General features: G+C 39.3%; 2 protein-coding genes across 6 annotated transcripts; one reads left to right on the forward strand and one right to left on the reverse strand.

Moving 5' to 3' along the window:
• The first annotated feature begins 3,397 nt into the window (after positions 1-3,397).
• LOC113274242 (probable polygalacturonase At1g80170) lies at positions 3,398-6,068 on the forward strand. 2 transcript variants are annotated; one of them, XM_026523693.1, is made up of 8 exons: positions 3,398-3,742; positions 3,958-4,086; positions 4,175-4,342; positions 4,452-4,490; positions 4,582-4,789; positions 5,135-5,216; positions 5,299-5,407; positions 5,511-6,068. In XM_026523693.1, the coding sequence occupies exons 1-8, from the start codon at positions 3,440-3,442 to the stop codon at positions 5,913-5,915; spliced, it is 1,443 nt and encodes a 480-aa protein (XP_026379478.1). In that variant the 5' UTR covers positions 3,398-3,439; the 3' UTR covers positions 5,916-6,068. The 2 variants fall into 2 exon arrangements, with proteins under 2 accessions (XP_026379478.1, XP_026379479.1); XM_026523694.1 differs by having other exon boundaries at positions 4,455-4,490.
• A 1,806-nt stretch (positions 6,069-7,874) lies between these two features.
• Positions 7,875-16,879, reverse strand: LOC113276486 (protein MODIFIER OF SNC1 1-like). 4 transcript variants are annotated; one of them, XM_026526093.1, is made up of 10 exons: positions 16,628-16,879; positions 15,626-15,700; positions 15,035-15,115; positions 14,903-14,947; positions 14,348-14,705; positions 13,770-13,866; positions 12,997-13,074; positions 11,007-12,916; positions 8,529-10,924; positions 7,875-8,442 (listed from the first exon to the last, which is right to left on the reverse strand). In XM_026526093.1, exons 2-9 carry the CDS (start codon positions 15,655-15,657, stop codon positions 8,600-8,602), a joined length of 4,926 nt encoding a protein of 1,641 aa, XP_026381878.1. In that variant the 5' UTR covers positions 15,658-15,700; positions 16,628-16,879; the 3' UTR covers positions 7,875-8,442; positions 8,529-8,599. The 4 variants fall into 4 exon arrangements, with proteins under 4 accessions (XP_026381878.1, XP_026381876.1, XP_026381879.1 ...); XM_026526091.1 differs by having other exon boundaries at positions 15,035-15,171; XM_026526094.1 differs by having other exon boundaries at positions 16,566-16,879.
• Positions 16,880-18,051: the final 1,172 nt, after the last annotated feature.

Genomic DNA, 18,051 nt, shown 5'->3' on the forward strand with positions numbered 1-18,051 from the left:
AGCTTCCAATCTCCAAAATTTGCTCGACCCATGCTTCTTGATGTCCCTCTGATGCTCTTCCTGCTCCTATTGTCCCCTAATTTCTAGCTATTTTACTCACCCCAAAACCTAGGGTTTCAGAGGTTGTGAGATGAAGAAAATAGCTAGGCTAGGGTGTTTTCGGGTGTTGGAGATGGTGGTGGCAGTGATGGAACTGGTGGTGGTGAGGGAATGGTTGCGGCAGAGGAGACAGAGGAGGAGGTGGTGTTGCAGAGCTCTGCAATTTTTTTGGGAAGAAGGGGAGGAAGAGCTCGATGGGATTAGGATTAGGGGTTGTTTGGTTGGGAATAGGGTATGTGTTGCTATGGTGTGAGGCAGGATATCAAATTTAGATGTTGGCGAATCTGAGATGTTGGATCATTGGATCTAAGTGGAATCGAACGGATAGATGGAAGGATGTGTGAAGCGACCGTCGGATTCTGAGGTGCAACGAAGTTAACGGCACCAGATGGAGTTAGGTACTGTAGTGTAAGGCGGAATCATCGGGATTTGATGCACAGGCATAGGAGCGACCGTTGGATTCAACTACCATCTAATCTGAAGGCTTGGAATTTCAGCGCTTTGGTGCTTGGCAGAGACTTCCGATTTTGATGCTCTATGAAGGAGCGACCGTCGGATGCTCCCGAGAACTGATCTGATGGCTGAGAACGGAGGCGCTTTTGTGTGTAGAAAATGAGGTTGTGCGCACCATTCTTCGCGGTTTCCTTGCGTAATTTCTCCCAGCTTTTCACTACTTTTCTGCTCTTTTCGCTCCGCGACTCATCCGAACTTTATTTATTACCTAAAAATGCAAAATTAATTAATAAAAATATTTATTCTTGAAAACAATGAAAATACAGAATATGGGATAAAATGTAGAATTAATGCGCAAAAGATGAGTTAAAATGCCAACAAAAAGGGATAAATATATACAATATTTGGCACTCATCAGTACGCCACTGTATTGAACTTTGTCATATAGATTAGAAGAGAAGTATGTGTCTAAATAAGAGGACTTAACAAGTGATAGTGATTCTCGATGACACCCATGCAAAGTATCAAGCCAATTAATGCATGATGACATAACAAATTATGAAGATAGCTGTAAAGGAATTCTGTTTCACCGAAACACAGTTTCAGATTGTCCAATCTTTGCAGTACTAATACTTACCTGATCCTCTTTAAATTTTTATGGTACACTTAAAACTCAATATTCCACAACACACTCAAAAATCATAGCATTCCAACGGTTCATTAAAAAGATACATTACTCAGAACCCGACTACTTTCAATACGTGCATACAGAATTCAGTTCCGGATTTCTCACACTTTGGTGTACCTAAAGTGATCAGAACTTCATGAAATTTCTACAGTAGGTAACCTTCATATATACAAACATCATACTAAAATTTCAGCTTTGTCCGATAAGCGGAGAATGAGATAAATAGGAATCAGTCCCCTATTCGGGATTTAAACTCAGCAGACCATAGTCATATATAGTGCAAGCTTTGCAGTAGCAAACGTGACCTGATCCGCGTGAAAATTATACTGTACTTCTATAACAAGGTAAACTACGACATACTCAAATTTCATCATATTCCAACGGTTGAATTTAAAGATATCATTATAATCAAATCATGCAATTTCTTACCAAGATCTTTTGAACCACAAATTAGGGTTTTGACAGAGAGAGAGAGTACCCACAAAAAAAAACTATACACACAATCAAAATAAACAATCATGGAGATCAAAGATATGAAAAACAATCAAAATAGTACACAAATCAAACTATTATAAACAATCATGGAGATCAAAGAAGAAAAAAACATACCTGGAAAAAAACGTTTCCTCTTCTTTCTCCTATGGTTTTCTACGCACCAAACTCCTTCTCAAATCTCTACTCTTTTGAGAAATTTGTTGTGAGACCAAAATACACTAAAAACTCCTTTGAACTCCCCAAAGCAACCAACTCCCTAGTATTGTAGGGTTTTATGACTAACAGGGAGTTCAAGAGCTTTTTTTAAACTCCCCAGCGACTAACAGGTGTTTTCTAGAGAGTTTAGAAGACTCCTCTAAACTCCCCCACGACTAACGGAGATTTGGAGAGACTCCCTCAAACTCCCTCAGGACTAACAGGAGAAAACCTAAATACATTAAAATCTCTCGAACTTTCCCACAACTAACCCCTGTAAAATTAGGTTGCTACTAGAGGAAAAGTTCATCATCACTTGACTAAAAATGTTTCTTTTTTGATTTTACTCTTTTATTGTCTCGCACTTAAAAACATATACATGTGAACTGTCACAATTGACATTTACTTCTGCCTTCAAACATAAGTATCATTAAAACCCTAGCTTCTTTCTGCTCTGAGTAGCTCATCATACCTACACTAACTTTGGAATTGATGTACACTGAGTAAATTGCAATCGTAGAGCTCACAAGTCACAAATGAACTTGTTGGTTTTCCTTGAACAACTACGGTGGAAATCCTCATCGTTCATCGAAAGCTACTGATGGTTTAAGACCTAGGTTTGAAAAATCACAGCCGTAGACGCTATAATGGGTGTAAGTACGCTTAGGCTATTAAACACGTTTTTTCTTTTAAGAAATTCAGCAGTTCTTTTCTTAAATAACAGCCATTATAATGATTAAATAGAGTGAAAAAAAAGTGTTGACAATGGCTATGAAAACTACTGGCAGACCTAACTACCTAAGGGGGAAACTACTGGCAGCCCTAAATGCGGCCAAGTCGATTTTGGGTCTAAAAGTAATAGGTGTTATAGCGGGAAAATAACCCTAAAAATCGGACTTCAATTTAGGGCCGGGGAGCATAACTTACGGTTTTAACATCCGTTTTAACGTCGTTGGTTTAAATCCTTTGTCCTTATTTATCTGTTTTGTTTACATTTTCTGCTAAAAAAAGCGTAAAATAATCACGAGTCACGACCAATCTGTTGAAGACTGGATTCATAATTTACCCTGCTGGTAGTTGGAGTGTGTTATGAGCTTAACCTTGGTCCCCGCGCGCAAGTAGAAGTAGCTCTAAAAATACTCTAGTTTCTTCAAAGGTGGTGACATTAAAAACAATCTCATCCTCGTTTAGCCATTTAACATAAAAATCAAGTGGAAGGATTAGTTTCCTTTCAATTCTATAATCCATTTGTGGTGCTCAGCCTACATAACACAAGTTATGGATGGATACATAGTCAGCCCTCAAGGACGACAAAAGCATAAAGATAAACTTGCCTTTTTCAGAACATACCTACTGAATGGTTTCACTTGTAAATACAAATCAAGTCAAGGGTATTCCCGAAAACTTGAGCTTATTTAAACTGTCATTAACCAATTTCTCCTCTGTTTCAGAGCAGAGCACCAACAGAGAGTACACCTGAATCTCTCTCTCATTCTGTGTTCCTCAGAAATGATGAAGAAAACTAGAAATTCATCTCAATCAGTCTGTCTTCTTACTGTTTTCTTGGTTATAATCTTCACCATTTCATTTTCTACAACTACTTCTTCTGTTGAAGCAAGAAAGAATAATCACCATAGAAATACCAAAAATCATCATGGGCATCAACATAGTCATAATAAGAAGAGAGCACCATCACCTTCTCCAACACCTACATTTAAGCCTACACCACCAAACCCTTACACCAAGAAATCAAACATTTTCGACCTTTTGTCTTTTGGTGCTAAAGGTGATGGGACCGCAGATGATTCCAAGGTAACACCTACTTGTTTTTGGGCGTCCTTTGAAATCCAAAAACAAACATGTTCTCAATTGTTTTGGTTTCCTTGCATTTAAAAGAGCCCCAAGTAATGAATTTTGTAAAATGTCATTTTTTCATTTTCTTTTGTCAACCATTTTCCATTTGTAAGTTCTTAAAATCGAATAAGCGAGAGTTTTCAGGTTTTCACTTCGTAATTTGCATCTTGCAGGCATCAGAAGCTGCATGGAAAGCTGCATGGAAAGTAGAAGGAGGAATAGTGGAAATTCCGTCAGAATTCAGGTTTCTCATAAGACAAATTTCACTTCAAGTTCCATGCAAAACTCACCTTGTTCTCCAGGTATGTATGTCAGTAAGTTTTGTGTTTGCTTAGTTTGATTTCCATACTTATTAGCCAAATGAGACATAATTTTGATATGGAATAACAGATTGATGGGATTATGTTAGCTCCACCAAATATAGGTTCATGGTCAAAGTCCGATCTATATCAATGGATAAACATCAAATGGGTTCAAAATTTCACAATTCAAGGGGGTGGAGTTGTTGATGGCCAGGGTTTTGCTTGGTGGACACCTAATGAAGTCAGCTACATTCAGGTATGAACATATGCATTATGTGAGAGAGAAATTGTCTAACATAACAAAAACATTTTACCTTCAGATAAAACATTCAGTGCTAAGAAAATTTTAATTTTTCTCTTTTTAGCAGAAGACATCCAAACACATGCCAGATATGAAACCAACTGTAAGAAGAGTTCGATATCTTCTTAATTATGACGATTTATCTAATTACGTGTCTTTCCTTACTTACTAAGACTTGCATATATACCTTGCAGGCTTTGAAATTCTATGAGAGTTCCAGTGTTACGGTTCGAGATATAAGAATCATTAATAGTCCATTGTGCCACTTGAAATTCGATAATTCAAGCTTTATAAATGTCAATAATGTTACGATTATTTCGCCTGAGAATAGCCCAAACACAGATGGAATTCATCTTCAAAACAGCAAAAATGTAGAAATACAACACTCCAACATTGGATGTGGTAAGTAATTCTAATAGATGAAGAGTAAGACCTGTTCAAGCTTCAAGTATGTGATTTTCAATTATAGTTCATAGGACCATGTCTAAACTACCTAATAACGTATCATTCACTGAATGGAGAATAATCTAAAAGGCTAAAGAGATTTTGGTGTAACTAAAAGATTTCCCTAGTTTTGTTGCTATTGGTGAGTGATATACACGTGGAGGACGTATGATGGTCATTGGAGGAATCTATTCATTTGAAATATTATCATGTAGTGTAGTGGGTATTGCCCAAACAGGGAAATTTTTAGAGCAAATATTTATGCAACCAACTAACAAGTAAAAATGGTATATTTGTTTGCAGGAGATGACTGTGTATCAATACAAACAGGGTGTTCTAATGTACATGTTCATCACATAAACTGTGGACCTGGACATGGAATTAGGTAATTAAATTAAATTCATCTTTGTTTGAAACTTAAATGTCATCTCACTTGTAATGATGTGTTATGTGCTTGATTTTTTCAGTCTTGGTAGTTTTGGGAAGGATAAGACTGTCGCGTGCGTTAAAGACATCGTCATCGACAATATACTGATGCAAAATACCATGTATGGAGCAAGGATTAAATCATGGCAGGTAAAAAAAACTTTAAAAGCGGTGATGCTTCTGTCCAATACATATTTAAAGAAAGAAAATCAAGTTACCATTTGAAATTCACAATGCAATTCATTTTTCGCAGGGAGGTATGGGATTAGTAAAGAATGTAACGTTTTCCAACATTCAAGTCTCTAACGTTAGCACACCGATCATGATAGACCAATACTACTGCGACAAACAGAAGTGTAAAAATCAAACGGAAGCCGTGGCAATAACTGGTGTTACATTTAATCAGATAGTCGGAACATATGCAAGCCAACCATCACATCTCGCGTGTAGTGATAGTGTCCCGTGTAGAAACGTCGATCTCATTGACATCCAACTGAAACCATCATTAGTTTCTGGAGGTTTTCATCAAGCTCTATGTTGGAATTCACATGGCAAATCACAAGCTCCTTTAGTTCCTTCGAGCATCGATTATTGTCTAAGAAGTGGAGTTGGCTCTTTGAAAAGACCATCAAAATCACATAGTGAACAATTTTGTTAGCTCACCTAACTGTGAACTTCTTAATTGCTATGCCATGGCCGAGAACATTCATTTTTCTTGTTCTCAATGGCACTAACAATCCCAAGTTCGTGTCGTGTGATTTTTTGGTACTTTTGTGTGCATAATGAGAGGTAATAGTATTTAGTGTGTTTGTAGAGTTTTATGTGTCTATCTTCACTAAAATCAACATAGAAGTCCACTACAAAATCTTATTTGATATTTGGTCTCTCCCCGTCTTCTCTTTGGAACCTGGAAGCATATTCATAAAAGTAAAAAAGGAAAATAGTTGGTGATAGAAAAGAATAAAAACGAAAATTTCAAAAGTCAGTAGCTTTGAACTCCTTTGGAACCTTTACTTGTAAGAGACAGAAACAGACCAACTTATATTCTTTTGGTCTGGTAAAAAATGGAGCGTTGATGAATTTTAAACTCCTGCTGGAGACACATCTGCATTTTCAAACTAAAATTGAACTGATTTGGTCATGTTGTTGTGGCGCTGGCTAAGATGCAACAGGCATGAGGCATCACAACCCACCACTGATTAAACTGCACGGACTTGTAACATAACTGATTTTCGAGTGGCTAGCTAATCTTTTGTGACTACTGAAACTGTTCTGAAGTTAAAAACTGGTTTTCTACTTGAACACTCATTTCATTTCACCAATGGATGTTGAGGCTCTAATGTTGGAGGAAATGAAGTTCTAGAGTTTTTTCTTTTCTTTTTTTTTCTTTTTTTTTTGACAAGGCCCGCTGGGTTAAGGAAACCCAAACCAAAAAGAAAAAACAAAAAAACCTAAAAAAGAAGACAAAAACAAAAACAGAGGGCCACAGCAAACTATCTTCTTCTGCGCCTCTGATACACCTGCTGAGCCTTATCAGCTGCTAGGATTTCTCTAAAGTCTGGAGAGAAAGCTTCATGTCGGAGTTCCACCCAAGTACCACCAGGATATACACCTGCAAGAAAGTTTGCAGCTCTATTTGTCTCTCTATAGCAATGAGTTACTTTCCAAGAAGTAAACTTCCTTCTCAACAGCTGAATTCTTCTACATATTTGTAACACATTCCAGGGAGGTTCTGGATCAGATTTAGTAAGTAAATTGAAAACCGCCATGGAATCATAAGCAATGTGCACTCTGAGCTTGTCAAACTTTATAGCCATCTTTAGCCCCAGCTCCACTCCCTGCAATTCATGAGCCACAACAGAAATAGGTGGGCTATCACCACTAGCAGCACTTATAACCTCAGCATCATGATCTCTTAGAATGGCACCAAAACTACCAGCAACCTCAGACTTAGCCCCATCAGTATTGATCATAATTTCATCCATTTCAGGAGCAAGCCAAGTGCACTCGATAAAATCTGGTTTGAAAAAAGAAGGGAAGGGAAACAATACCGGAAGGACTTTGATTCCCTTCCTTGTACCCAGTGAGCCAACTGAGAGAAGGAAAGAGCAGATAGTACTGCAACTTGCAAGAACCCAGGGAAATTACTTCAATACAACACAAAACGTGTGGTTTCCGACTAAAATTTTCCAGCCAACCTGAAGGAACTTCCTTTTAACTTAACTTTCTTAAAGCAACAATAACAAATGCTCCAGTTCAAATATAAAATAAAATAACAAATGCTCAGGTTGTCTGCCTCAGTCAGGACCATGCAACAAAAGCATTGCAGTCTTACTTGGTTAAATGCTGAAACAAAACAAAAAGTGGCAATTTGGTTCTGTTCTGAGTATGGCAATAACTACTGGAAATCCAGATGAAACTGGACCCTCTATCAAAAAAAAAATACAAATGTTTCTTCCGGGATGCGGCTTCGTTTTTTATGACTGTGGGTGTCTTAACTTGTAGCTTATGGATGATAAAACAATTGGAACTATTATCACTATTCCCTATCATAAACAAACATTTACGAGAAAGTAACCTCAAGGTAGACCCCAACTGGAATTACCATGTACAGATATTGAACTCGGCCATGCTGAAATGAACTTCAATTGTTACGTACTTTCACATGATGTTCAAACCACAAGACTAGTAGTAGGTACAAATAATATACAGGAAAGCACACAGAACTGAAAATCCTGGTGTGCGTTTACAACGGAGGTCTTCTGGTACTACCTTCCTATATTTCCATTAAACAAGAACAAAAAGAGTCCCAGATAACAAAAGCTAGTCACAGACAAATAGGAACAGCTCCCACTTTCCTTCTACTTCTTTGCTTTTTAAAAATTTCTCACAGCTTTTTCTTTTTGGGCATTGAAAAACCCACACTAAATACAGACGCCTTGGGAAAAATACCAAGGTCTGACAACACTAAATCGTCAACAACCCACAATCTGTTTGGAAAGAAATAAAAACAAATACATCTTAAAAATCATCAATAAAAGGTCAAAAGCACCCATCAATACCTCTTCTCTTTATCAAGTGAAATAGAAACCGACGAACCCGCAGAATCATCATCATTACATTGCAACCACATTCTCTGCGCCGTGTCACATCTACCATACTCTTCCCTCTAAATGTTGCAAAGTCTACATGTATAGAACAAAACCCTGGATTAGCAACAGCAACCAAGAAAGAATACAGGGAAACTCCTTAAAGAGGAATGGCAACCTACCAGCAAACAAGCAGATACACATGCCACAATGACTGTTTTTATCTTGGACAAGAAACCACAGTTGCAAACCTTCAATCTTCATTACCACCACCATATGAAGCACCCACTTCTGCACCGCCACTATTCCTCCCATAACCATTTGACCCACCACGCCTCGACTGAGAATGACCTCCCCTCTCACGGTATCTTGAACCCATTCCCCGTGAAGAAGAACCTCCTCCTCCTTCAAACGATTCACTAGGTTCATTACTGTAAGCCCTGGCTGGCTGGTACTCATAATGTGAGTTGTTCCTCCGTCTATCAGTTTTTGAAGGTTGCTGTTGATGCTTACTGGCATCTTGCACCGCAGAGTTCCTATATCCTCCATGAGATGCTTCATGTCCTCCTCTGCCATTGCGACCACTGTGTTGACCATGCCTGCGCGGGCCTGGAGAAAAGGGCTGTTCATTTTGGGTATCTGCATTTTCAGGCACAACTACTCTAGTCGAGTTCTTCGGACCACCAGTTTGGGAATGAACAGCATCCTTGGATGAGTCTACATCCTTCCTGACTTTCTTAGCCTCTTGTTTGCGCGGTACTCCAGTGTTGGACTGATCAGCCCGATGCTGAAGTGAGGCACCAGCATTTGTATCTTTTTCGTTTCTCAAGGCAGGAGGGTTACCACCTTGGGCAGGAAAATCATTCTCGGAAGCCTTGTCAACCTGACTGGAAGCTCTTCGACCTCCTTGGGCTCTGTTCCCCTGTCTATTATTATTAATAGGAACAGGATGTGGCTGAGATTTGGGTTGCCAATGAGACGAAGCATGGTCACCAGCAGTTCCATGGTTTTCCACCGACATGGTTTTTCCATCTGATTGCCTCAATTCATCTTTCACATTGTTCCGTTCTGAAGCATTGTGACCGGGTGATGTAACCTTGTTCCCTTTGAATTGCTGTCGCCTTCCTCTGTTTGGACCTCCATGGTCCTTCACAGCAACAACAGGGACAGTCGGAGGTTCACAAGGAGTATCATTCCAGTTGTCATAATCTTTCGCTTGCCCTTGCAACAGTACCTCTGACTTGACAGCTTGGGGCAGTTCAATTGGTTTCTCAGTAGTCTTGCTTTGAACTAATGAGAAAGATGATGCTTCCTGTGAAGTATGCGCGATATCTGATTCTGCCATTGAACCACGTTGCCGCCATAATCCTTGTGTTTTACTGTACTTACTATTCTTAGTCTCCCCATTCTTTGATACAGCAACCGGACCTACTTTTGAGCCATCAGATGCACTACTACTTTCAGGAGTTAGAGATCCAGATTCTGCTTTCACACTTGTCTCACTGGATAATGCCTTGTTGACAGATGGAGATGATGGTCGTTGAGAGTTTCCCTGCTGGGACAGTTGCTTTGGAACATACCTCTCCATTTCAGCCCTCTTACTTTTTTGGTGATTCTGAACTCCGCTCCCATTTGTGGCCGGGGCTTGAATTTCAACCTTAACATTATTGACAGGTTCATCAGAAACCTCATTCTTATTCAGTGAACGCACAGGTGTCCAAATAACAGCTTCGTTGCCATGGGCTTTTTCTGTTGGTCGGTAGCCTTGCGCATTTCTGTGCGTACGCCGAGGGGACTGAGGCTTCCAGTGGTTGTCTCCTTTACCATGTGATTCCTCAGTTGGTAGAGACCATCCATGTTCTGCAGAGATAACTACATCTGGTGAATTCTCCTTTAATGATGCTGCCCGAACCAAGTTACTTTCTGAAAGAGATCCCCATACAATCTGCTTAGCAATTTCATCAGGCCCTTTTGCAGCATTTCCTTCATATGGTACTGATGATGGTATAGGTGCACCTGATGAAACCTCGTCCAACTTCTGCTTGTTCTTACCAGTCCTGCTATTCTTCTTCTTCTGCAGAGGTACGGGATCATCAGCAAAGTTATTAGTGTTACTGGGCATACTAGATTCAGTAACTGAAGCATTTGCATCTGCAACCACATTCTGGCTCTTTATTCCTCCATTTTTCCCAATGGATACTGACTTGTCACTTGGATTTCTATCCACTGGAATATTATTCTGCTTTTTTTTATAGCCCATTTGTTTCTGCTTGACAAGTAAGGTATCATGACCTTCTGACACAGCTTCCTGATTGTTAGAATCCGATTTATCAACATCCTTCTGCAGGGGAGTTGGCAATGGCAAATTGATTGTGACGACAGGATCTTGCTGATGCTCGGAGGTCGTGCTCAATGGTAAAGCATTATCCAGCTTCTCAGTTGAATTATCAGCAAGAGCTCGCTTATTCAACTCTTCTAGTTTCGCAAGAGCCTTGGCTTTCTGCTCTCTTATCCGCTCTTCCTCCTCTTTTTGTAGCTGTTTTGCGCGTTGTGCTGCTACCTCTTTCAGTTTAGCCCGCTGACAAGCAAGTCCAAAAAACTATCAAAAGCCAACAAAACATTAGCTAGAAATTTTACGACCAAAATGAAGATAAAGTTACCTGCTCCTTATAGCCACTTGCGTCAAATGTAGAGGTGGCATGCAACTCCACTGGCAGCTTGCCCTGCAGACTGGTTTCAGATTTCTTTATTACCTCTTGAGTAGCATCCTGATCTGCCTGACAAACGTTAGAGGTCGCCCCAAAACTATCCACCGGAACAGTAACTGAGGATTCTGCAACAAGAGACTTCTGTCTCCACTCTTCAACCTCCTGAGTGTTAGACCTTCCTTTACCTCGATTCTCTGGTCTACCTTGCACTGCCTGAGCTCTCTTGTGTGGTTGAGACCGAGACATCACTCCATCCCCTGAAGAATTCAATCTAGTGGCAGCCGAATCAGACCCTGTCCATGACGCAGGCCGCTTATCACCAGCAGAAGCACTAATGCCATGAGTAGAAGCAAGAACAGGGCTGCTTGAAGTATTCTCGGGAGCATGATTAGCTTCAATAATAGACTGCTCAGCTTTAGCATTCACAACCCTAGCTGGCTTCACCTTCTCATCTCTGATAGGAGTATGTCCAGCAATACTGTGCTCATCAGAAATTCGAGCTTTAGAAACTAAACCCTTCTCCATCAGATTAGGATTTCTTTTGGTTGAAGAAACCGGATTTAGGTCTTCCTTGGTAACAGTTGATACTTCTGATTTCTTCACCAACCCATCATCAACTTTCTTGACTTTGTTCATGCTGTCTGTTGTGTCCAATCCAAGAGGGACCGCATTATAATTTCTTCTGGAATCGGTAGATTGAGAAGAAACTTCAACAGAAACATTTTTGGTAAACTCCACTGATTCAACATTTCTGTTATCAGCCCCAGACATGTTATCTTTCATGGGTGTTCCAGGTCGGCTTCCTCTTCCAAGAGGACGCGCACTAGTTGTCACAGCGTGCTCCTGCTCCCTTTTCTCGTTACCATCATTGTCTTCCCAACCATCATGTTGCTTCAAAAGAACCTTGTAAGGTCCCTGGTGACTACCTTGAGGATGCCCAGATTCTACATGTTTCATAGAAATAGCTGTGCTTGTAGGACCAAACCCAGCGGGTCTGGCATGAAATTTTCCAGAGCCGGGACGGGCATTCTGTATCGGGTATCCACCATAAACACATGGACCAGTTGCCATGACAGGAGCATCTCGTTCACCAGAGTTTACATGTGGAGGGCCGTAATAGCCATCATAAGGCACCTGACCTGGGTAAACAACTGGCCTAACTGGCATCACAGGACGGACATAAGAATCGGGCATGTGGGGACGGTATGGCTCTCTAGACCTTGAATCAGCCATGTGGGGACGGTATGGCTCCCCACTCCTTGAATCAGCCATATGGGGACGGTATGGCTCTCCGATCCTCGGATCAGGCATTTGGGGGCGGTATGGCTCTCCGGTCCTTGAATCAGGCATGTGTGGCCGGTATGACTCTCCAGTCCTCGAATCAGGCATGTGTGGCCGGTATGACTCACCAGTCCTGGGATCAGGCATATGCGGTCGATACGACTCTCCAGATCTGGAATCAGGCATGTGGGGCCGGTATGAATCTGCAGTATTCAAATGATACCCACCTGGGGCTGGACCATTTCCTGGCCTTGGAACTACCTGTGAGTTGGGTAGGGGCCTAGCTGGAAGGTGGGGATGATAATAAGCGAACTGTTCAACAGGGTAGTTACCAGGAGGGCCTGGTGGAGGCCCATATGGAGAAACACCTGTAGGCCTATACCACACTCCGTCAGGAGCGCGTACAGAACCATGCCAAGGGTCAAAATGCTGAGGAGGCATGCTAGGATTTGGGAACGGGTGGTGTTCCCTCTGCCAATGATCCATGCTTGCTTGGGGTGGGCCTCCATTATATGGAGAATTCTCTCTTCTCCAAGAATTTAAAGTTCCTCGTTCCCTATTTGCATCCATGGACTCATCATCTAATACACAAAAGAAGACGATATGAGAGATGGATGTAGTTTAAAAACATTCAGTTCAAGTCAAAATTATGTTTGCTCACCAGTATGCAAAATTTCCAAATTCTCTTTTCGTGTTGCCACCCCAGAAGCTGAGACAGGACGCCCCTGCGAACTATGATCTGCCATAAAGTGATGTTCAAACAATCAAACATATAAACAAGCATTAATATGCATTGCATAATCACGATTATAATCACAAATTGAGTAACAGATATCACGATTATAATCAGATGATGCTACTGACAAACATAAAGTTTTCATCTAAATCCTTTCACTCATAAAAACCAAAGAGGAATACAGTGGAGATGTTTAAGGTAAAGTATAACCACTAAAACATTTTTTAGGCACGATCAGACTGGCAAACATGTTAAAGTATTCATAAGAATCCATGTCCTTGGACACATAATATAGGTACTCAAAGTTTGCATCCATAATAATCAATGCATATACAATGATATAATCATCTGTAGGTGGTGATGCATTTCACTATGATAAATCAAGCATGCAAGAAAAAGTAAAATGCTGGTTCAGCTATTTCATTAAGGTTGATCTTATAGGAGAGGGAAAAGAAATGTGCAAACTAGGGCAAGGAATCAAGTTCGGTTCATGGCAAAGTACAAAAGGTATAAATTTGAAACGAATAAGCACGAGTCCACGACTTCTAGGATACCGCAAGCCTCGTTACTAGGCCTTCTAGGTTTTAAAAACTCAACCACTCTAGAAGAATGATTAGAATGAAAATGTCAACCCATCACAATAAGAAATAAATGGATATGTCAAACATATATGATAAAATAGCAAGCGATAGAAGCACCTTCTTGCCCATCTGCCTCGCTATCCTTCTCAGAACCAAGTGTCGGAAAATCTCCAGAACTCAGACTGAATGCATTCGTCTTGGAGGATGAATGTCCCTGCAAATATATCAATGATTATAAATTTTACAACTAACTCAAACTATTCAACCTACTATGAAATTCTCTAACCACCTAATGTTTTCCAAAGAAAACTACAGTGCTACCAGGAAGAGCACATAAGACGTGAACCAGATCAAATTCATGACACTAACACCTAATGTTTTCCAAAGAACACTACAGTACTACCAGGAAGAGCACATTAGACCTGAATCAGATCAAATTCATGACACTTCATACCTATGTGCGTATAGCCGTATACAAGTTCACGACACTATATCATATATATGTTCGAATCCATGCGTGTATGCATGAGCACGCGCACACACATATATGAACCATTTATCTCTATGTACATATCATATATATACTCGAAACTATTCTTACACAAATCATTTTGAAAAATACTGCTCAAAGTAAGATTAGGCTGACCATTTTCTTTTGACAGCTTTAACGTTAAGAAACCAGGACAAGAAGTTACCAATTTTTCGGCATTCCCTGATGAACCCCAAACACCTGAATTTTCGGATACAGGTTCAGCAAATCGTGACAGCTGAGAGCTACCAGGTCGTGTGTCTGCGCTACGAGGACGTGTCCCTGTTGATGTCTGATTTGAAACAAAAACTCCTGAAGCTGAAGATGGCCGAGAACTTGAACCCCATGCACTAGAAGCAGGTTCATGGGACTTATCGCTACCAGCTGTGGAGGGCCTAGTACCAGTTCCACCAGACGAAGGGCGACTATTCAATAACGGTGAACCAGCACCTGCACCAGCATTAGGAGGCGAGCCCCATGGATTTGACGCAGTAGATGAACGACTACCCCAGCTAAGTGTACCCCTGCAAAAGTCACAACAGCCACATCAAACAGCTAAGTCAGCAATAGAAAAGAACAATATCACTTGGCCTAAAATAATAATTAAACATTGCAATATTGAGTAGGATACAATGTCAAATCTGTAGTGAGAAAAAACAAACCAGCTGTAAGACTGTAAGGCAAGAAGAAGGAAAAAAAAACAAAGAGGCAAATGACTTACTTGGGAACAATTTCAACGTTAGGGTCGAGACCATGGTTCTCCGACCTTAAATAACAAAACATAAAAGATGACAATCAGCGAATGAAGAGTGGCATATACACAAGATCTAAGGACATCAAGTACGCAAATTACCTTTGACTGGGTAAATTAACTGGTTTAGGAACCGCAACCTTTCCCAAAACAGTCATGCCCCCTCTTCGTGCAGAGACCCATCTAATAGTCAATACGTACATGTAAGAAGCGTAGAAGTATAATAAATACCAGTGCAACTGTATCACAGAACAAGACTTTCAGGTAGGTTATCCAATTTTAGCTGGATGCACGGCTCCTCAGTGCAGATATTCATAGAGATCAAATTTTAGGGGGGGGAGGTAGACAACATGAATAAATTATCACAACTGCGATCTAAAATCTACCCTTTCAGAATATATCATCACAACTGCATCTATTACAGCATTAATCCCAAGCCAAAACAATTTTCAAAACATCAAAACAGAAGGCCCGCAACAGAAGTAGCTCAATTAGAAAGACCGGAGACATGACTGATTGCGAAAATAAGCAAGTGACAGTAAGATTGCATGTTGCTCTGCCAAAAGTCAGTAACAAGATTAAAGTGTCTTATGGAGAATGTTGGTTTCACTCAGCGATTTTACTACTTTTAAGGGAAATCGCATATAACAGAGGGTAATGGCAGAGATTAGATGCATAGAAAAGCTCACATACCTTTTCTCGCCGGTCAACATACTTGAAGCCATAGTTCAACGGAGACTGCAAGATCATCCAATCAATTTATAGGACCTAACAAAATAAAAAATAAAATCCTATTAAAAAACATGACGAATATTTTTAATCAGCACCACAAGTAGAGACACGATGCTTGTTTAGAAAATTAAGAAAGTATTCGCAGAAAAGATTTCATCCTCAAACATTTGACCTAGGCCAAATACCTAAAGAGCAATGCTATAATCATATGTAGTCTAAATTGTTTCACGATTAAGTTTGTATATGAAGAGTGTCGGCTTAGCCAGGTTAATTTAGCTTAGATTAGAGGGGAACCAATTAACAGAATGGGAATATCACAATCAAAGCCCGAACCCTTGAAAAGAATAGCAACACAATAAGATAAATGTATTTTTACAAGCTCTGGAGAAACTAAGCCTAAAGAAATAAGAAATATGCAATACTTTTCAATCCGCTGCTGGAATTTATACGACCCTGGTAATTATATGCAAACAATCTCAAACAATCATTGCACAAAGATTTTTATATTTCTAGCTATGGATCATCCCTACTATATGATGTCAAATTTGGTTTGTATTTTTACTCTCTTATGTAAGCAAACAAATCATATTACCGACATAACATGATTTCTTGTACAATTACAACCATTACCACTTTGTACCCAACTCTTCTTCTTTTTATTTATCAGCACAACCAACTAATTTCTAGCTAGAGTATCATTATTCCCCTGGCTAATTTATAACTTCAGTAAACCCTTTCATATTTCTATACTTAATTCATATATTATCAGTATATACAGCATTGCCAACCCTAAAATCAATCCATTTTACTATCAAATTACAACAAATTAACTAAACCTTACGTAAATTATCAAACTTTCACATTTTAAATCAACCTAATTAGCAAAATCATAATAACTAACCTTTGAATTCAGATTATTTAAAGTATGAAATCAAACAAAACCCTAGATAAACAATGACTTGCCTTTGATCTACAAAAATATCTTTCCCCCTCTTCTTCGGTTTTATTAAAACCCTAGAAAAAAAATATCAAACAGAAGAACCAATAGATCTATATTGTTTAAAGGGAAGAAACAATATTGAAGATTCCTAATGATCAGAGAATAGGACCAGGAGAAGGAGGTGAAATCTTCGTATTGTTGATTTTACAGACAAGGGAAAGAAGATTTTGCAGACGCGAGAGGGAGAAAAAGGGGTGCGCAGGTTAGAGAAGTAAACACAGAAGAAATATTGGGTTTTATAGTTACGTGTAACTTTGAGTATTGTTATATCACGATTGGAGTAAATGTTTTTCTTTTTTCTTTAATTTACTAGTAAAGGTGGTAAATATTTTTTACTTTGAAATTACCAAATTATCCTACCGTGAGGAGATATAATATGGCCGTAGAATAAGGTTATAATGGTAATTTTGTAAATATTAAGAGGAGCAGCATAGTAGGCGAGAATCATGTACTCATTTCCATCAGAATTCTGGGTATGAGATTTTGCTAGTTGTGTTTAATAAATTTTGCATTACATAAAGTACTCACGTAAATATACATGTATATTTATGTATCGTTTCATGTATCCATCTATAATATAAAGCGAATTGGTTTGTTTGGTGTCCCAAGAAAAAAAAATCAGTCAACACTGAACTGTCTAAGATGACACTCTGTGTTTTTTATCATCATTGACAAACAACCTGTACAATGTGTTAGAGCATTGCTCGGTCGAACTAGCAAGTATTGCCATCTCAAGTTTGTTGTCAAATTTAGTTGATCAAAGTTATATCTTGATTTCTAATCTACTACGTAGTCATGTCTCGGTTTAGGATAGAAGTGTGTGGTTGAGCATCGGACTTCAGCGCCTTCACCATTTGAAGAAGAAGATCAACTGGAGACTTTGGATTGGAGATCAACTGAAGAACTCTGGAGAATTTCGTTGACAAAAGGTATGTGGAGACTGAACTATCTATTCACTCAGATATATTCTATTTTATCTACTAAAATGAGACTAAGTCGTATGATTAAGTAGACTTTAAATTATTGCAGAATGAAAATTTCGAGTTGTGTTTATTCCAAATATATTTCTCGAAATATGAGTTAAGCTATATGTCGTTCGAACAATTTATTGTTCAAGATGATCAATTGAAAATAGCCTTGAACAATGATATGTGTGAGACTATCAATACTCAAGAATGTTTCGAATTGATTCATTTCAATCATGTGAAAATAACCTTGAACATTCTATATGATCTTGTCATGTACCTGTTAATGAATGGGAGTGCCCATATCTTGTTAGTGTTTACCTGTAGTTAGCTTAATTAGCTTAGTACTCTCGATCTTGTAGTTAGCTTAATTAGTGTTTACCTGTAACGGGTGGTTGAGATGTAACCACGTGGAAGGTTAG

This window comes from Papaver somniferum, chromosome 4 (genome assembly GCF_003573695.1).
Source record: "Papaver somniferum cultivar HN1 chromosome 4, ASM357369v1, whole genome shotgun sequence".
Lineage (NCBI taxonomy): Eukaryota > Viridiplantae > Streptophyta > Magnoliopsida > Ranunculales > Papaveraceae > Papaver > Papaver somniferum.